At 42.4% G+C, this 17368-nt stretch overlaps 1 protein-coding gene across 1 annotated transcript in view; it reads right to left on the bottom strand.

Annotated features, from left to right (window-relative positions):
- The window catches only part of LOC140738657 (laminin subunit beta-4-like), a 139271-nt gene extending 123452 nt beyond the window's left edge, over positions 1 to 15819 (bottom strand). The window contains exons 1-3 of the mRNA XM_073066277.1: positions 15774 to 15819; positions 9489 to 9551; positions 1199 to 1356 (exon numbers count right to left, since the gene is read on the bottom strand). Of these exons, the coding sequence (XP_072922378.1) occupies positions 1199 to 1356; positions 9489 to 9516 (186 nt within the window). The 5' untranslated portion in view covers positions 9517 to 9551; positions 15774 to 15819. The remainder of the gene's footprint in view (positions 1 to 1198; positions 1357 to 9488; positions 9552 to 15773) is intronic.
- Positions 15820 to 17368: the final 1549 nt, after the last annotated feature.

Below are 17368 nucleotides of genomic sequence, written 5' to 3'. Positions count from 1 at the left end.
ACCTGCTGAGTTCCTCCAGTGTTTTGTGTGTATTGTTCTGGCTAAGGTTAATCAAACATCTTTCCTTCTGAAATTAAAATACCAGTCAGATGAAGGGCTTCAGTTCAATGAATGTGATTTATTTACTAAGAGAAACAGTGCGGAGTAGGCCCTCCTGCCCTTTGAGCCATGCTGCCACCAACCCTCCAATGTAACCCTAGCCTAATCATGGGACAATTTACAATGACCAGTTAACCTACCCACGGCAAGGTCTTTGGATTGTGGGAGGAAACTCTCGCGTTCCATGGGGAAGATGTGCAGGCTCCTTAGAAATGATGTCAGAATTGAATCCGAACTCTGATGCCCCAAGCTGTAATAAGGTCGCGCTAACCGCTACGCTACCACGACAACCAATTATTGGTCAGAGGGAAGACAAGACCTTTTCTTGTTTTGATGAGAATTCATTGACTTGAAGCATTCATCCTGTTTCTCTCTCCAAAGGTGTTGCCTGAGCTGTGAATCCTTCTGAGTAACGCTGTTTTTGTTTTGGATTTTCAGCATCAACATTTTATCCATACAGACACCTTCTCTTAACTAGCCTTATCACCATCCTATCCAAGCAATTAGCAAGACGGTTCAAAGGTTCATTTATTATAAAAGTACACAACTCTGAGATTCGTCTTCTCCAGACAGTCACAAAACAAAGAAACAATGGAAGTCAGTTCAAAGAGAAACAGCGAATTCCCCATAAAAAAGAACAGCAACATGATCATCAGCCCTCCCCAAATCCCCCCCAGCACAAAAAACAACAAGAAAGAACGGTCAAAAACAGAGAATGTAAAAAACCATGCGAATGAAAAAGTCCGTCGCCCATAGTGTAACCTATAAACACAGATCCTCGGTAACATCCTCCAACATCATCGAAAGAGAGCGATACCATTCGAATGCAGAGGCCTACCCTCTAGCCACAGCGATAGGCCACCAGACAGTCTCCTTCCTAACAGCACAGCTCTATGGTGATTGTAATGTTGCTGCACTCCACCCTGCACAACTGAATTGACTTATACATCCGCAAATGCCCATGTTGGATGAACTTTATCATTGCCAAAGCATTGATATGTCACAGAGCAACCTAAATAATTTAGATATTAATTCTATGGGAAAAGATGGAATATTAATGGACAAAATGATTTTTTCTCTCTGTTAAGCATGAACTGACCTGCAAGTGACTTAGAATGCAGTATATTTCAGGCCCAGCCATGCCGCAGGTGGAGGAAGCGGAGAGCTGACTGCTGCGACCCACAAGCAAGTCTCCAAGAGATGGGTAACAGGAGCCAACATTGCAATCATCTTCAGAGAAAGCGATGTTTATCAACACTGTAATACAGATATGGATAAATACATTAAGTTTCTCTTCACCTTATTCCTGTTCATGCTCTGAATGCAATTTCCATAGACACGGTAACATCAGGTTACTTCTGGTAACGCAGTTTGGTTTCACATTTCCCTGCTAGCATTCATCTCCAGTTTCGATTGTCTTCCATGCTTTTAACAACTTCTGGGGCCTTACTCTTCTCAGTCTTTCCTACAGCCTTCTCAATTTCTTGATATCCCTACAGTTTTGGTCACTTGTAAATCCAGTCCTCAAGATGTGACTCATAGCACTATTTAAATGATCATCCCACCCACGGTGTGGAGGAATTGGTTTCCTAGCTCCTTGCTGCTTCTATTTAAAATCTCATGGGTTTGGTATTTAATATACTTACATGTAACTGTCATGGTCCGGTCTGTGAAATCCGCATTCTGGTTCACGGTCTGGTCCAAGTTCCTTATTCCAGGTTTTTTGGGTTTCCCCAGTTTCTGTTAAGGCAGCTGATTCTCATTTGGGCTGGCTTCATAAATAGCTTCAGGATTCAGCCTCTGGCTGCTGTTTTGCTGCTACCTAGCGTTGGGAACTGTCTCATCATGTTCAATGTTCTGTGTGATGAGTCCTGGCCCTGTGTCCTGTACCCAAGGAAGGGTCCCAGCTTGGTGTTCCATGTTCATGTCTCTCCCTCGACCAGTGCTCTGGGTTCTCGTCATGTCCATGTGCCTCGCCCAGCACAGGAGCACCTTGCCCAGCCCGGTGCTGGGATTCCCTCGTCCTGTGCTGAGGTTCCCTTGTCCCGTCCAGGGGTTTCTCATCCCGTCCTGTGCCTCTCCTCGTCCTATAGCCTCGTCTTGTCCTCGCCTGGTTCTGGAGTCCGAGCCCAAGTCAAGACCCAGGTTCTGGGTCTTTGTCCAGTCTCTGACTCAGAGTCCAAGCCCAGGCTTCTAGTTCCCAGTTCCATGTCCTGGTTCTGCTGTCCTAGCCCAGGCCTGGAATCCTTGTCTTGTCCGGGGCGTGTGTCATGTCCGGTGTCCTTTCTTCCCCATTTTCCTTGCTTCCTTCTCATGCCTAGTCCTGTTCCTGGTACTTCAGTGTCTATGTCTTGTTTTTGGGTCTACTCCAACGCCCTCCATTATGACAGTAACTTGATGTGAATCAGCACTCTGTGAATTAAAGTTGCTTCCCTTCCAAATGTTTCTACTGATTAAATTTGACTATGGGCTTCTGTCCTCCCCTATCAGATTCCTCCTTCTCCAGTCCTTTACCTCTTTCACCAATCAACTTCCCAGCCCTTTACTTCACCCATCCCCTTCACCTGGTTTCACTTATCACCTGCTACCCTGTACTTCTTCCTCCCCTCCCGCCACCACCTTACTCTGGCTTCTCCCCTTCCTTTCCAGTCCTGATGAAGGATCTCGGCCCAAACCATCTTTTTCAAAGGTGCTGCCTGGCCTGTTGAGTTCCTCCGGCATACTGTCTTTGCTGGTTAAATCTGAGTGACAGGTTTTATAAAGCAAGGAGTTTAGACAAAAAACCTACACAATAAAACATGGCTCAGCTTGTCCAGAACACAGGCATTTTCCTGCTAACAAACTTTAATGTAAGGTTGTGAAAGCCCTTTTGTAATTAGCAGCATTCAGCTGAACTGCTGCCTCAGTCATTAAACAGCTTTCTTCTGAGTTTTGCAGTGCCCTGTTAGGTTGTCTGATCATGTAAATTTTACTGATATCTAATGACTCTTGCTAGTTAAAGTTGAAAGTCTGAAACAGGAATTAACCATGTTACCACTGGATGGCTTCTGTTTAAATTTTTTTCTGACTGAGGTAATTGAATGGTGAGCTAAATCACACATCAGAAACGCAAACCTAAGAGTGTATAATTTCTTAAATAACAAACAGTCTGCTGGAGGAGATCGGGGCTGAGCAGCATCAGTGGGAGAAAAGGGATTGTCAAAGTTTTGGGTCGAACCCTTGCATCAGGACTGTAATTTCATTATGCCTTTATAATAGTGATTACAACAAAATTATAGCATTGGTTATAAATCTACTTATAGCAATTTGAAAGCAGTAGGAATAACATTATACAAATGCAGATTTTTAAATTTTCTTTTATTGACACCATTGGAGATAGGAGACTGGAAGTTTATTCCCAGTGTTCCAAAACTAAGTGATCCTACAGCTGAATATTGGCTTAGTCCAGTGGACCAAAGACATGGTGGCTGAATTAGACCATTTGGCCCACTGTCTGCTCCACTGTTCGATCATGGCTGATTGTGCAATTGGATCCTGGATTTCCTCACTTGCAGACTCCACTCGGTTTGGAGTCCACGTCACCTCCACGATCTCCATCAGCAGAGAAGCACCACAGGGATGTGTACTTAGTCCCCTGCTCTACTCGCTTTACACCTATGACTGTGTGGCCAAGTACAGCTCCAACACCATATACAAGTTTGCTGATGACACTGCTTTTGTGGGCTGTATCAAAGGTGGTGATGAACCAACATACAGGAGGGAGAATGAAAATCTGGCTGAGTGGTGTAATAACAACAATCTCTCACTCAATGTCAGCAAGATCAAGGAACTGGTTGTAGACTTCCAAAGAGAGAATCCAGAGGTGTATGAGCCAGTACTCATCGGAGGATCAGAGGTGGAGAGGGTGAGTAACTTTAAATTCCTGAGTGTCACTATCTCAGAGGACCAGTCCTGCATACATTGTATAACTGTAATAGCAAAGGAAGCACAGCAGTGCCTCTGCTTCCTTGGGAGTCTGCGGGGATTCAGCATGCCGTCAAAAACCTTGTCAAACTTCTAGAGATGTGGTGGATTTGACCCAGTACATCAGGGGTAAAGCCCTCCCATGCATTGAGCACATCTACAGCAACGTTTCACATAGAAAAGCAGCATCCATCATCAAAGATCCTCACCACCCAGGCCATGCTCTTTTCTCACTGCTGCCATCAGGCAGAAGGTACAAGAGCCTCAGGACTCACACCACCAGGTTCAAGAACAGTTACTACCCCTCAACCATCAGGCTCTTGAACCAAAGGGGATAACTACATTTTTTTTGTGTTCCCATAACTGGTGGGTCTCGCTTTAAGGACTCTTTGTCTTGTTATTTTGTACTATCATTATTTATTTATATTTGCACTTGCACAGTTTGTTGTTCATTGATCCTGTTTACAGTTACTGCTCTACAGATTTGCTAAGCATGCCCGCAGGAAAAAGAATCTCAGGGTTGTATGTGGTGACATGTATGGACTCCGATAATAAATTTTACTTTGAACTTTGATTTATTTTCCCTTTCAATCCCATTCTCCTGTCTTCTCACTGTAACCCTTGATGCCCCTCCTCATCTAGAACCTATCAACCTCTGCTTTAAGTATACCCAATAACTTGGCATCCAGAGCCATTTGTGGACAATGAATGCCACAGATTAATCACCCTCTGGCTACAGAAATGCCTCCTCATCTCTGTTCTAATGGGGCATCTTTCTATTCTGTGGCTGTGTTGTCTGACCCTAGGCTCTCCAATTTTTGGAAAGATCTTCTCCACATCCACTCTATTCAGGCCTTTCAATATTTGGTAGGTTTAATGAGATTCCCCCTCTCTCTTCTAAAATCCCGTATGTACAGTCCCAGAGTCACGTGTTAACCCCTTCATTCCTAGGTTCATTCTTGTAAAACTCCTCTTGACCCCCTCCAATGCCTGTACATTCTTTCTTAGACATCAGGCTCAAAACTGCTCCCAGTACTCCATATGTGGTCTGACCAATGCCACATAAAGCTTGAGCATTACATTACTGCTTTTATATTCTAGTCCCCTTGAAATGAATGCTGACATTGCATTCGCCTTCCTTACTGCTGACTAAAGCTTGAAATTAAACTTTTGGGCAAAAATTTTGTTCTAATACTTATTTTGCCCCCAACAGAACTTAATCAACTGATGTAAACAATAGTGTAACATGCAAGGTTGTTTACAATGAGATTTCAAACCATACAGTTTTGTTCTTGTTTATTTGCAGAATAGCCAGCTTTTACTGACCACTGAAATCATGATAATGAAAATGACACCTTATATTTCTTCTGGGTAGCCTCCAACCCGATGGCATGAATGTCAATTTCTCTTTCTGGTAAAAAAATAATTTTCCTCTTCTTGCCCCCCTCTTCTATTCCCCACTCTGGCCTCTTACCTCTTCACCTGCCTATTTCCTCCCCTTGGGTCCACCTCCACCTTCCCTTTCTCCTATGGTCCACTCTCCTCTCCTATCAGAATACCTCCTCTCCAGCCCTTTATCTTTTCTACCCACCTGGCTTCACCTATCACCTTTCAGCTATCCTCCTTCCCCTCTCCCCACCTTTTTGATCTGGCATCTTCCCCCTTCCGTTCCAGTCCCGAAGAAAGGTCTAGGCCTGAAACATTGACTCTTTATTCATTCATAGATGCTGCCTGTCTGCTGAGTTCCTCCAGCTTTTTGTGTGTTGCTTTGGATGTCCACCATCTGCAGAATTTCTCATGTTTATAACTTGCAGCCTTTATCTTTGGCTTTCCTCAGGCCTTTGACCTCCCTTGACCCAAAGTAAAACCTCTGATGTGAAACTTGATTCCTTTATCCATGGAGATTGCTGTCAGCTGCCTGGCCTCAGGAATATCGCAGGCTGCTCCAGCCGATCTTCCTGGCCTCAGGAATATCGCAGGCTGCTCCAGCCGATCTTCCTGGCCTCAGGAATATCGCAGGCTGCTCCAGCCGATCTTCCTGGCCTGAGGAATATCGCAGGCTGCTCCTGCTGATCTGCACAGTATCTCACAGCTCATTACTCACTCGTTCTTTAGGGAGGGCATCCAAACCTCAAGGGGAGAAATATCATAAAAATATTTATACTGAGATTCGATAACTACAAACGTAAAACAATACTTGAAAAATGAAAAACAAGGAAATATGAAACATAATTTTAAGGTGGCATGGTAGGGTAGCACTTAACATGATGTTGTTACAGTGCCAGCTGTAAGATCGAGGTTAAATTCCTGCTGCTGTCTGAGAGGAGTTTGTCTGTTCTCCCCCTGACTGCATGGTTTCCTCCAGGTACTCTGGTTTCCTCCCACATTTCAAAGGCATACAATTAAGGCTAGTGAGATGTGGGCCTGCTCTACTGGCACCAGAAGCGTGCTGACGCTTGTGGGCTGCCCAGTACAATCCTCACAGATTTGCTTTGACGCAAATGATGTCTTTCACTGTGCATTTTGATGCACAGGTAACATACAAACCTACTTCTGAAAATCTCTTTTAAATGTACTGTACAAGAGGTTGCTTGGCAGCAATTAAGACTGTTAAAAGAGACTGACGTTGGCATGGAGAAATCCTCATTCATTTGGCTAATTTGCTCCACAACTGAGTTCAGTAGGGTAAGAGTGACTCTGTGGGTGAGATGTCATTATTGGGAAGCTTTTGGAGAAACAGCGCATTGTGGATGACTGGATGTAGATTTGCAGGGATATTGTGTTTGACATCCACCTTATGAATGAGAGCGTGTATTACTATCAACACTATCACTTTTGGCTTCCCCTACCCTAACTCTAATCTCTCCAGTCCAACATCTCTCCTGGCTCTCCACAAACCTCCACCTCTTGCCCGTTGAACATCCCTGAGTTTCAATCTCAGCCACTCGTACTGTGACTTCACTGCTTGAATTCACTGTTATTGTATGCTCTCCAGTTCTCTCTCCTCTAAGATAATATCACTTTAATCAGGTTTTGGCCATCTATCCTAACATCTCCTTCAATAGCTAAATGACAGATAATCTTTCCTGTTATGAAGTGATTTGCTTTTGTGCCAGATAGTGGTTGGTTCTACTGTAAGCCATAATACTTGGTTCTTAATCATATTGTGTATTGGCAGCACAGAATAGCTTTTAGCTTTGTAAATATTTTAAATTAATTACTCCCACTGCTATTATGTTAAGTTGTTAAACAGAATTGGATGCCTGGATATTAATAAGCCAGCTGTCTATTATGTTTTGTAATTTCCCGTACAGAGAACGATATGATTTTAACTTTCTACTGAATATACTGTGCTCCAATAACAATACATTGCCCCCAGTTCTCAGCATACTTTTATGGGTTTCTTTATCACTTTCAGATATAACACTTTTCTCCCAAGTGACTTCTCATTATCAACTATCAATAAACTTGAATTGATTCAATGTTCACCTGCCATGGCCACATTTATTGATCTGAGTTGACTCTGGCTTTCCCTTTCCCTCCAATTTTGACTTCTTCCCCTCTTTCCTTAACACATTAACTGGTGGCTATGCCTTCAACCACTCAGATTGTACATTCTGGAATTTCTTCCCTTAAATCCCACACCTCTGCATTTCTTTGGCCTTTGGGTTCCCTTTTTTTGCCTAAACTGCTGGTTAATGCTCCAAATACAACACATTCAGGGATTTAGAATGCACTGGATTTTGTAGGGAGGTGCCTGCACTTCCCACCTTTGTGACAGGAATTAGCTTCAGAAAGTCATCCCACCATTAAGAATGGAGCTGGCTTCGTGTAGCAAGTTACACTTGTTAATTGCAGGCATTTATTGTAGCAAAAGTGCTGCCTCCTTACAGCTGAGCATAAAATCTGGCAAGATTAATGACTGCTGATCCCTTTGTGGTACATGTCCCGCTGGAATCTGTGTTCAAATATTGGTCATTGGAAGAGTGTTGCTTGAAGTGGCCACTACTTCCACCTGATGTTTCTTTATTTATTGAGATACAGCAGGGAGTAGGCCTTTCCAGCACTTCGAGCCACACCAGCCAGCAATCCCCCAATTTAACCCCAGCCTAATCACAGGACAATTTACAATCACTAATTAACCTACCAACTGGTATGTCTTTGGACTGTGGGAGAAAACCGGAGCACCTGGAGGAAATTCATTGGGAGAACTTACAGGCCATGGCAGGATTTGAACCCAGGTCATCTGTACTGCAAAGCGTTATGCTAACGACTACACTACCGTGCCGCCAATGTGTCTCAATAACTTGCTGTGTGTCATTTGCCAACAGCACTTTGATTAATTGGGGAATAAATCCATCTTTAGAGTGTAAACAGAATAGTGATAGCTGTGGAGAACAAAGTCTGTGCCAAGAATGTGTAAAGGGAGGCACAGAGTTCTTACTCCACAAGTTCTGTTGTATCTCTGGCAACCAGAGAATCAATTTGGCTGGGAAACTCTTGTATCAGCACTGTTCTGCTTTTTGATAGGAGAACATGCAATTCTTTCTCTTTGACCACTGCATTGACCTAATATCTGCGGTCAGTGGTGGGTGACTACATTTACCACTGTCCAATAAGAATGGTACAAGCTTGGCTTTTGTGATCTCCATGTCCAGCAGACCTAAAACAAAAGCATGTCTGATCATCAGCACTGTGACCCTGTATTTTGCATAGTGTGTGGAGGGAAAGGTGATAAACTGAACAAGTCCTACCCATAGACAACTGAAATAAACTTTGATAGTGGCCAAGGATGACTTGGCTGGCTGTCAAAGCTATAAAACAAACCTGCATGTTTCTAATTGTCTAAAGCTTGGCTAGTTTTACAACAATTTAACTAAAAGTATGGGAGCCAATTGCTGTGTATCAATTGCTGAGTAAGTCAACATATGTAAAGAGAATAAAGGGGTATATTCTGGTTTGTACATATTTGTGATATAGAAGACAGTACCTTTAGTTGCTGACTCATTACATAAAGAAATATGAATTTCAATGCTTTGAAATGTTGAATAAGTTACCGGAATGTCATTATGCTCGAGAAGGCAAAGATTAATGACAGGTTGGGGTAATATTTTGGAGGGAGCATGTAAGATGAGATGGACGAAGGTGCAAATGATCAAAGACTGGAGAAAAACCAAGTGAAAATCTGCAGACATTGGAAATCCAAGCAACACACAAAATGCTGGAGGAACTCAGCAGGCCAGGTAGCAAAGACTGAAGACAGCCAGAATCCACAACTGTTCCCCATGTAATTGGGATAACTGACGGGAAAAATGGACAGAACTGCAAAAGTAAATTCCTGAGGTGAAGGTTACCTGCAGATCATTTTCCCACATGAACACAAACTGATTTGTTGAAGGTTTCTTCACATTTTTAACAATACTCACTTAGGAAAGTCACAGTCCCCAGCCTCATCCTGTAGAGTGTGATCAGAAACCGTGATATCCCTTCTGAAAAGAAGACGTAAAACTAAGAACACCAAAAATCATGTAACATTTCAGAAGCAAAAACCATTTAGATTCTAATAAATATGCTAATTATACTCTATATTCAGACATGAATGAAATACGCACAGTTTAGTTGTGTAGAATGGAGAATCCAATACAAAATGGAGTTGGGCTGATAGTCTTGTGCCAAACCCCTGCTGGTTGCCTCCATAACTGTAATAAGATCTGGAATTACCCTCAAGCTCTTGTGAAAATGTGCCCTGAAACTGTGCTTGGCTACTTGCTGCTGTCGTGTTCCTAGTCCTGTAATGCTGGCCTTCCCAAGGTTCCAGTTTGTGAAATAAGAACAAGCTGGAGTTCCCCAGTGAAGGGTAGTGAGTGAGTCAGTGAGTCAGTGGGTCAGTGTGTGAGGAATATAGGCAGTGAACCAGTTACAGAGGAAATTATGGGCCATTATTTGCTGCCAGTTGAAGATGAATGCAAATGCCATGACATCTTAAAAAAAAGTTAAATTAAAAAGGATAAAAGGCCTCTTAGAAAAATAGAGGGCTATGCAGTAGGCAAATTCTAGGCAGCTTCTAGAGTAGGTTACCTGGTTGGCACAACACTGTGGGCTGAAGGGCCTGTAATGTGCTGTAGTTTTTCTATGTTTCTATAAGGGTTAACATAAAATTTGGAAGTATCATGGTCCGGACTGAAAATGGCAGGAATCCAACTTTCGGTGTTCCAATTCCCCGAAGTATCATTAGTTGCTGCTATCTCTTTAAGACTCAGTTTGCCAGTTATTGCCTGCCACATTCCTTTATGGAAAGTCTGTACTTAAAGGCCCTGGGCTGAGCACTCAGTGCTTAATCATATGAGTTCCATTTCTAGTATCACTGTTAGTGATTTTTGCCTTTAGATTTTATTTGTGTTGTCTTGTTTATTCTGAGTCTGAGTTAATTCTACACCTTACTCTGCACTTGGGTTCACTACTATCTAAAGCACTCTTGTTTCAGGAAGTTATGAAAGTCTGAAGCTTACAGATTTTATGTTAACCCTTTTCATCTCCTTCTCTACCCTTAGTTTTTCCCTCCTCTTTCCTTGCTGCACTCATCTCTATCCTACCTTGCCTTCACTGAGTGTGGCTCTGTAACTCATTTCTTAGTTAATCCTGCTGCCTTTGGATCTAGAGGATTGTGACTAAAGTTCAGTTCAGAGATCTCTGTGGAAGATCATTGCTGAAACATCAATCCTTTACCAAGGGTGAATTGTACTGCCAGAGGTACTGTTTCTTTTTAAATGGAGAATGATGATGTTCCCTGTTACCTGAGACATTTGTCCCTGACCAACTTAACCAAAATGGATTTTCCAATTACTACAGTATTGTTAGTGTGGCTTTGTGGCAGGTGGTTGCTGAGTTCCTGCAGTATCACATTGACAATACTTCTAAAGTATCAGGCCACAAAGAGCTTTGGAGATGCTTGAGTGCAAATGAGGCTGCACAATGCTGAGTAAGTGGCACTACTACCTCATCTGACCTCCAGTGCTGTCTGTGTGGAGTTTGTACATTTCTGTGACCAGCTGGGTTTCTCTGGGTCCATCGATTTCCTCGCACATCCCAAAGACGTGTGCGCTGATCGTATTATTTACCGCTGCCAGTTGCCTGTTGTATATGGGTGGGCAATACAATCTTTAGGGCAGGAGTTCCCAACCTGGGGTCCATGGGCCCCTCAGTTAATGGTAATAAAAAAAGAGAGTAACCCTTGCTTTGGGGAAATGGGTGGGTATTAAGGGGCAATACGTTACAGGGAAAAATAATGAGGAATGGTAGTACTCTAAGAACTGACATAAGCTCAGTGGATTGAAATGACTTCTTTTCACGTTGTATGAAAATATAGAAAGCATTCATGTTTGGTTCCAAAATACTTGCTCTCTATTTTTTTCTGGGAAGTGTCCTTATTCTTGATGCTTAGAGCCTATGATGTTGACTGGTAATATAATGAAGACATTACAGCTTGATAATTTTTCTCAGATTTATTTTCTGTTGCGAACACCCATGTTCAGTAGTGGTACTTCTACACCCAAACTTCACAGCTCACCAGTGTGACAAACAACCAAAATCTGTTTACTTTATCAACATGGGTTCAGACATGTTAAATGGAAGTACAAAACTAAAGTAAGACTTTGATAATTTTAAATTAACATTTAAAAAAAATTGTTTTGGTATTATCCCCTGTCTACTCTTCCTTCTCTTCAGGGCGGTGGGGTGGAGATGTGTCCCTACCAAAGGAGGTGTAAGGTGCTCCTTCCACCCACTAGCCTGCACCCTTGGGCAAGGTGTACCACCTGCTTAATGCCCCCGATCAGGGTCACATGAAGCTACACAAGTAGGTGGTGGATGGTCGTATCAGCAGCTGGTGTGTATCACGTCCTGGTTATGTGACCACCGATGCCAGAGAGACAACCTCTGAAGGGTATTGATAATGGTTGTAGTCACCTGTTTTGTAAAAACACTATCCAGAAGAAGGCAAAGGAAAATATCAGTTCTGCAGAAAAATTTCCGAAGAACAATAATGGTCATGGAAAGACCATGATCTCTCACATCATACGACATGGCACAAAATGAATGAACACTTTCTTCTTCAGTTGAAATCTTGACTTGCTCTTAATTCCACAATTGGAGCATTACTTAATGCAGTGGCATTGGGCAGGACAGAATTTAATTACATTTATGAGTTATCTACAGTTTCCCAGTAGGATATTGTTATGACCCCAGCCCTCTCCTTTGTGAGAATCGCAAGAGCCCTAGTCAAGGGGGGGGTCAAATGACCCAAGAGGGAGAGAGACGCACCAGAAGACACGCTAGAAATCCTGCGACAGCGTTTTGATAGCGACAGCCGGTGGTGGGGTTCGTGTGCGTCTTTTCCTTGCCTGGGATTGGCGACCTCACCACGGAAGAACGGCTTAGCTACAGGGGAGGCCACAGATGAGAGTCCATTCCCCAACGAGACTTCGATGAACCGAACTCCTACAGGTTGGAAAACCTGTCGGGTAACTGTTTCATTCAATCTCTCTCTCTCTCTTTCTAACAAAAGTGCACCAACGCGACACCACAAAAGACGGCAGCTGGTGGAACTGCAGTGGCCGCAAGAGACTTTTAGATATACAGCGAACAATATATACATTACCCCTAGACAACGATAGAGCTTATTTCTGATTGATTATTACTATACCTGTGCTTTAGATTGAGTTGTGACGACGTATATGATCTGAATGTTTTGTATTAACCATACGTTTGTGCCCCTTTATAAATAAAAACGTTTGAAAATAGTATCATCAGACTTCAGTGGACCTCTCTATCTTTGCTGGTAAGCCACCCGGTTACTGGGGAACGTAACAATATCCTCAGTGAAACCTACCTTCTGCACCAAACACAGGCCAGGTCAACGTCTGTGTAGCTTGTGGTTGACAATATTTCTATGGCTGAAATCCATCATGGAAGGATTGCAATTATTTGCAGCTTCTCATAGCTTGCTATTTGCCATTGTAGAAGGAAGATCACAAACCCCTTCTGGCTGAATGAGGACTGACCATCTCTCATTCTTTCACCACAGGGAAGCAGGTCAGGTGAAGATACTGATGTGTGAGAATGGGAACATGTTGCAAGTTGCATTTTCTGCATGCACTGGGATTTGCAAGTCTCGTGATCAGTTTGGTGCAGGAGGTAGGTTTCCCTGAGGACATTCCTATTGGAGTCAGAGTGACAATGGGGGTGGGGGGGGTAGGGGTGATTATGAATACTTTGTAGAGGACACAAGCTGCTTCTTCCATGGAGCTACTTGTCAATGTTAGTTGTTTGCTGGAGGAGAAAAATGCTGTGACATCCTTCAGGTCCCTTTGAACACCCTGGCAACAATCTGAAGTTCTACTGCAGCACCCAGACACCGTGGTTGTTCCTTAAGCCTCACTGGATGCCCACAGACCCATGTTTGTTCCAGATGTCTTGCAGCTGTGGACATAGTAGGCCAATGGAATTGGCCTCACATCCATAGTCGAGAAATAGGATCTATGCTTAGAGTATAAGCTGCACCCTGCATCCTGTCCTCCTACATAGGGTTCTGGCAGGCCTGCTCAAGCACCAGGCCTTCCATTGTACAAAGCCTTCAGGCTGCCACACTGCATGTGTCTGAGTCACTCTGCAGCTGAACCAATCCATGCCCTTACCCTCCCCTGTATTAACTCCTGGACTTTCCTTTCACCCAACCTTGGCTATGCTATTTCAACATGTGCAGATCCTGCGTTTAAAACAACTTCTACGTGCCACACAATATCAGTTTCCCAGCTGATGGCTGATTTAGTTAAATGAAGGCTCTGATTTTATAGAGATAGAATGTACTGTTACTGCAAAGAAAAAATCGAATTCCATGACGTGTGAGTGTGATAAACCCAATCCTGATATGGGTCTCTATTGTGGACTCGGAGTGGGAAGCAGCAGGAAGAGGGGTGGGTGCGGGAAGCAGTAGAGAGACATTGTGTAATGATCAATAAACCAATTGTTTGGGATCAAATGACCTTGCCTGGTGTCTCAAGGCTGGGTGTGTCTGCACCCGAGCCACCCCACCCCTGGGTCTACTCCTCTGCTCCCTGTCCCACACACCTCCCGTGGTGCTCCACCCATGCCATTCCCGACATCCTTTGCTCCCGCAAGATTTACAAACTCACTTCCCACTCCCTGCTGATAAATATTGTAACTGTGCAAAAATCTTAAGCACTCTATCTATGTATACAGTATGTGCCCAAGACTTTGGCATAGAACTGCATATTATTAGGTTGTTAGAGACATAAAGACTTTAGGACTTAGTATATCATTAAAAGCTCAATTTTACCTCACCCAACAAGACCTGAGAACATTTTAGTTCAAGCTCTCACTAATAGACAGAAGAGAGATGCAAAGTCTGAGGCCATGTATTATGACAGCTGCTTCTGCCAGATTTCCCACTTTATAATGGTGAGTGCTGATATCTCCATCATCAGTCCCATTGCAATGTTCAGATTATCACTGAAAGCTTTAGGATGTCTGTCTACGGCCGATCTCTGGATCAGAAGCACCACTCAAACCCAGCAATCGACACCAAACCAGAGCGCAGGTGAAGCATAACCTCTGGAACCTTTATGAGAAAAGTGTTGACAGCAAAAAGTGTTTTCTGAGATTCATTTTAGTTCATTTATAGGATCAAGACATCAAAGAAAAAATAGGTGCAGACTGAAACTCTGAAGAATTTACAAATAGAAATACATACAAATTTTATGAGCAAGTCATTAGAGTGTAAATGGAACATCACTAATTTAAAGAGTGACCCTCTTGCATGAATCAATTAACCGGCCAAAGTAAAATTAAAACTGCAATCTGAGGAAATTCAGCCAGGTTGGTGGAGGTTAACCATAGGCAATTGTAACTTTGCAGTCGCATGATTTCTGCAGAACAAGCAGGATGAAAATCAGCCCACCAGACTTAGCTGGTATTTCAAAATACATCTTGAGGGCATAGAAACTCCTCTTAATCAGTGCTGAATGCAAACATTTTAACTTGCATTACAGATCTATCAGCCTTATCTCCTTACAGAGGAAAATACAATCTCTAATTGATACTTCAAACTAACTTAAATTAAGTCTAAAGCACTTTATTCTGAAAACTATAATCATATTACAGTTTGTAGAGAAGAGCACAAATGTTTTAAAAATAGAATTCTATTGCTGCATTCTAGAAGTCAATTCTATTGGATTAAATATTTGAACGTACAGTTTTTAAGGCTCTATTTTTAATCTCTTGATCTTTGAATAGTTGCATCTTTTGCTGTGAATTGCTGTTATTTGAGTGCAGCTGGGTATTTATGTACCACGAACAAGTAGTCAGCCAGCTGTTCAACACGCAAGTAGTGATTATGGCAGCAATTCAGAAACACGTAGTTTTACTAAATTTCATGATAAACGTACACATAAAATTATTTATTATTATAAACCGTACACGTAAAATAATTTTACTGAGGAAAACAAACAAGTTTAAGTGATCATTTTGGATTGAGCTACTGAAGACAAATGTCCTACGAGAAACAAATAGAAACATCCCAAAGGAATTCTCCAGCACGTACAGTTGAGGAAGTGCAGAAAACAAAGCATTCATCTAAAATGTTCAGCAACCTCCATTTATTTTAAAGAGTTTAAAATGTAATTTTGATTGCTTACCTTGCCTTTTCTGTCCTGTTGCAAAGCATATGGCTAAACCAGTAGAATAATGTACAAGTAAAGGAACACCTGAATTGCATTCAATTAAAACGTAAAATGCTGCCTTCGGGCAATAGGGTGGGGAGGTAAAGTTATTTGATATCAGAATGTGGACTTGTAAAGAATTCAGCTGCATGCTGTCTCTTGTGTGGTCATTACCAGCAAAGCATAGAAATTATTTTAATCTTAGATTTTAGATCAACTATTTCTTCATAAAATTAGAACAATAAATCCCACTTTATGAATTTCACTCAGATTCTATATCAAGTACACCAATATCAGAATTTGGGAATGAACTTGAGAATCAAAGGTTTGTTGAAAGAGATGGGTTTTAAGGACTGAAATAAAAGGAGAGCAATAAAGAGGTAGCGATATTCCTTAGAGCATTGTACCTTGACTGCTGAAGGCACTGCTACCATAACGGTCCTCTCCAGGTGAGGACAGGGTTCCGTTCCTGAGATTGTTGGTAACCCAAACAGTTCTTAAGTTGTAAATGCTAGTCACCTGGCAATATGAGTAAAAACATTGGCCAACCGAGGATGATGAGTAGTTAAACCAGGATGTTTAGGTTTCTGTGCAAGTTGTATTGATATTACTGCACACTGAGTTCCCACATGGCAGAAAACACCCTGAAGCCCCACAGCAAGTCCATCCCACTGGTCTCCCAAATGCTCATTTGTATATGCAGATTTGGGCGTTTGTAACCTCCAATGGGGGAGAGGGAGGGGGATCTGTATTGGATATCGGATGGATGAAAACTGGGCAGGTACAAGAGCCCAGAAATTGAAGAAAGTAGATTCTTGAGGAATTAAAGGAGCTGAAGGTTACGGAGAATCAAAGCCATGAAAGAGGGAGTGATCTGAAAATTGGGATATATACTTTAAGATCACCGGATGTCACAATGAGAAAACTAGATTTTGTAGTAGTGTATAAAACAGAAAATGTTGGAAGCATTCAACAATTTAAGCAGTCTCTCTCTCTCATGCAATCGTAGACTCTCATTTTCTCAATAGATCTTGCCTCAACTGTTCCCAACCTACCTAATCTGCAGATTGTTTATAGCATTTTCTGTTATTAGTTCAACTTCTGCATTTTGGTTTTGATTTTCATTTTCAGTAGCACGTTTGCCATTGGATTTTTAACAGTCTCCATTTTTTGTATCACTCACGGCTCTCCTGACCCAGTAGCCTGAGAGGAACAACAAAACCAGATGTGATTTAATTTCAGCTCAGCTACGTTGAGGTACATTGCAAATATATCATTAGTTGAATTTTATAGTTGGCCATACAAGGTATGGGAAGCTTAAGATGGAATGCAAGACCGCCCACCTATTCACTGACTTGCTGCTTGATGTCTTGCTTGCGGTCTGGAGGGAGTTTCCTATACTCCCTGCCGTCAATAAGAAACAGCCTGCCACAGACAAAAATGATGTGAAATGTTATCAGAGTGAATATCAGGAGGAGGTCCCTGCACCTGGATTGCAGAAAGCTCAATCTTACGAAGTTGAAAAGTGGGTAAAATGAGACAAAAGCACCAAAGCACTTATTCGACACTCT

This window comes from Hemitrygon akajei, chromosome 14 (assembly GCF_048418815.1).
Source record: "Hemitrygon akajei chromosome 14, sHemAka1.3, whole genome shotgun sequence".
NCBI lineage: Eukaryota > Metazoa > Chordata > Chondrichthyes > Myliobatiformes > Dasyatidae > Hemitrygon > Hemitrygon akajei.
This window is presented reverse-complemented; position numbering and strand designations above follow the sequence as displayed.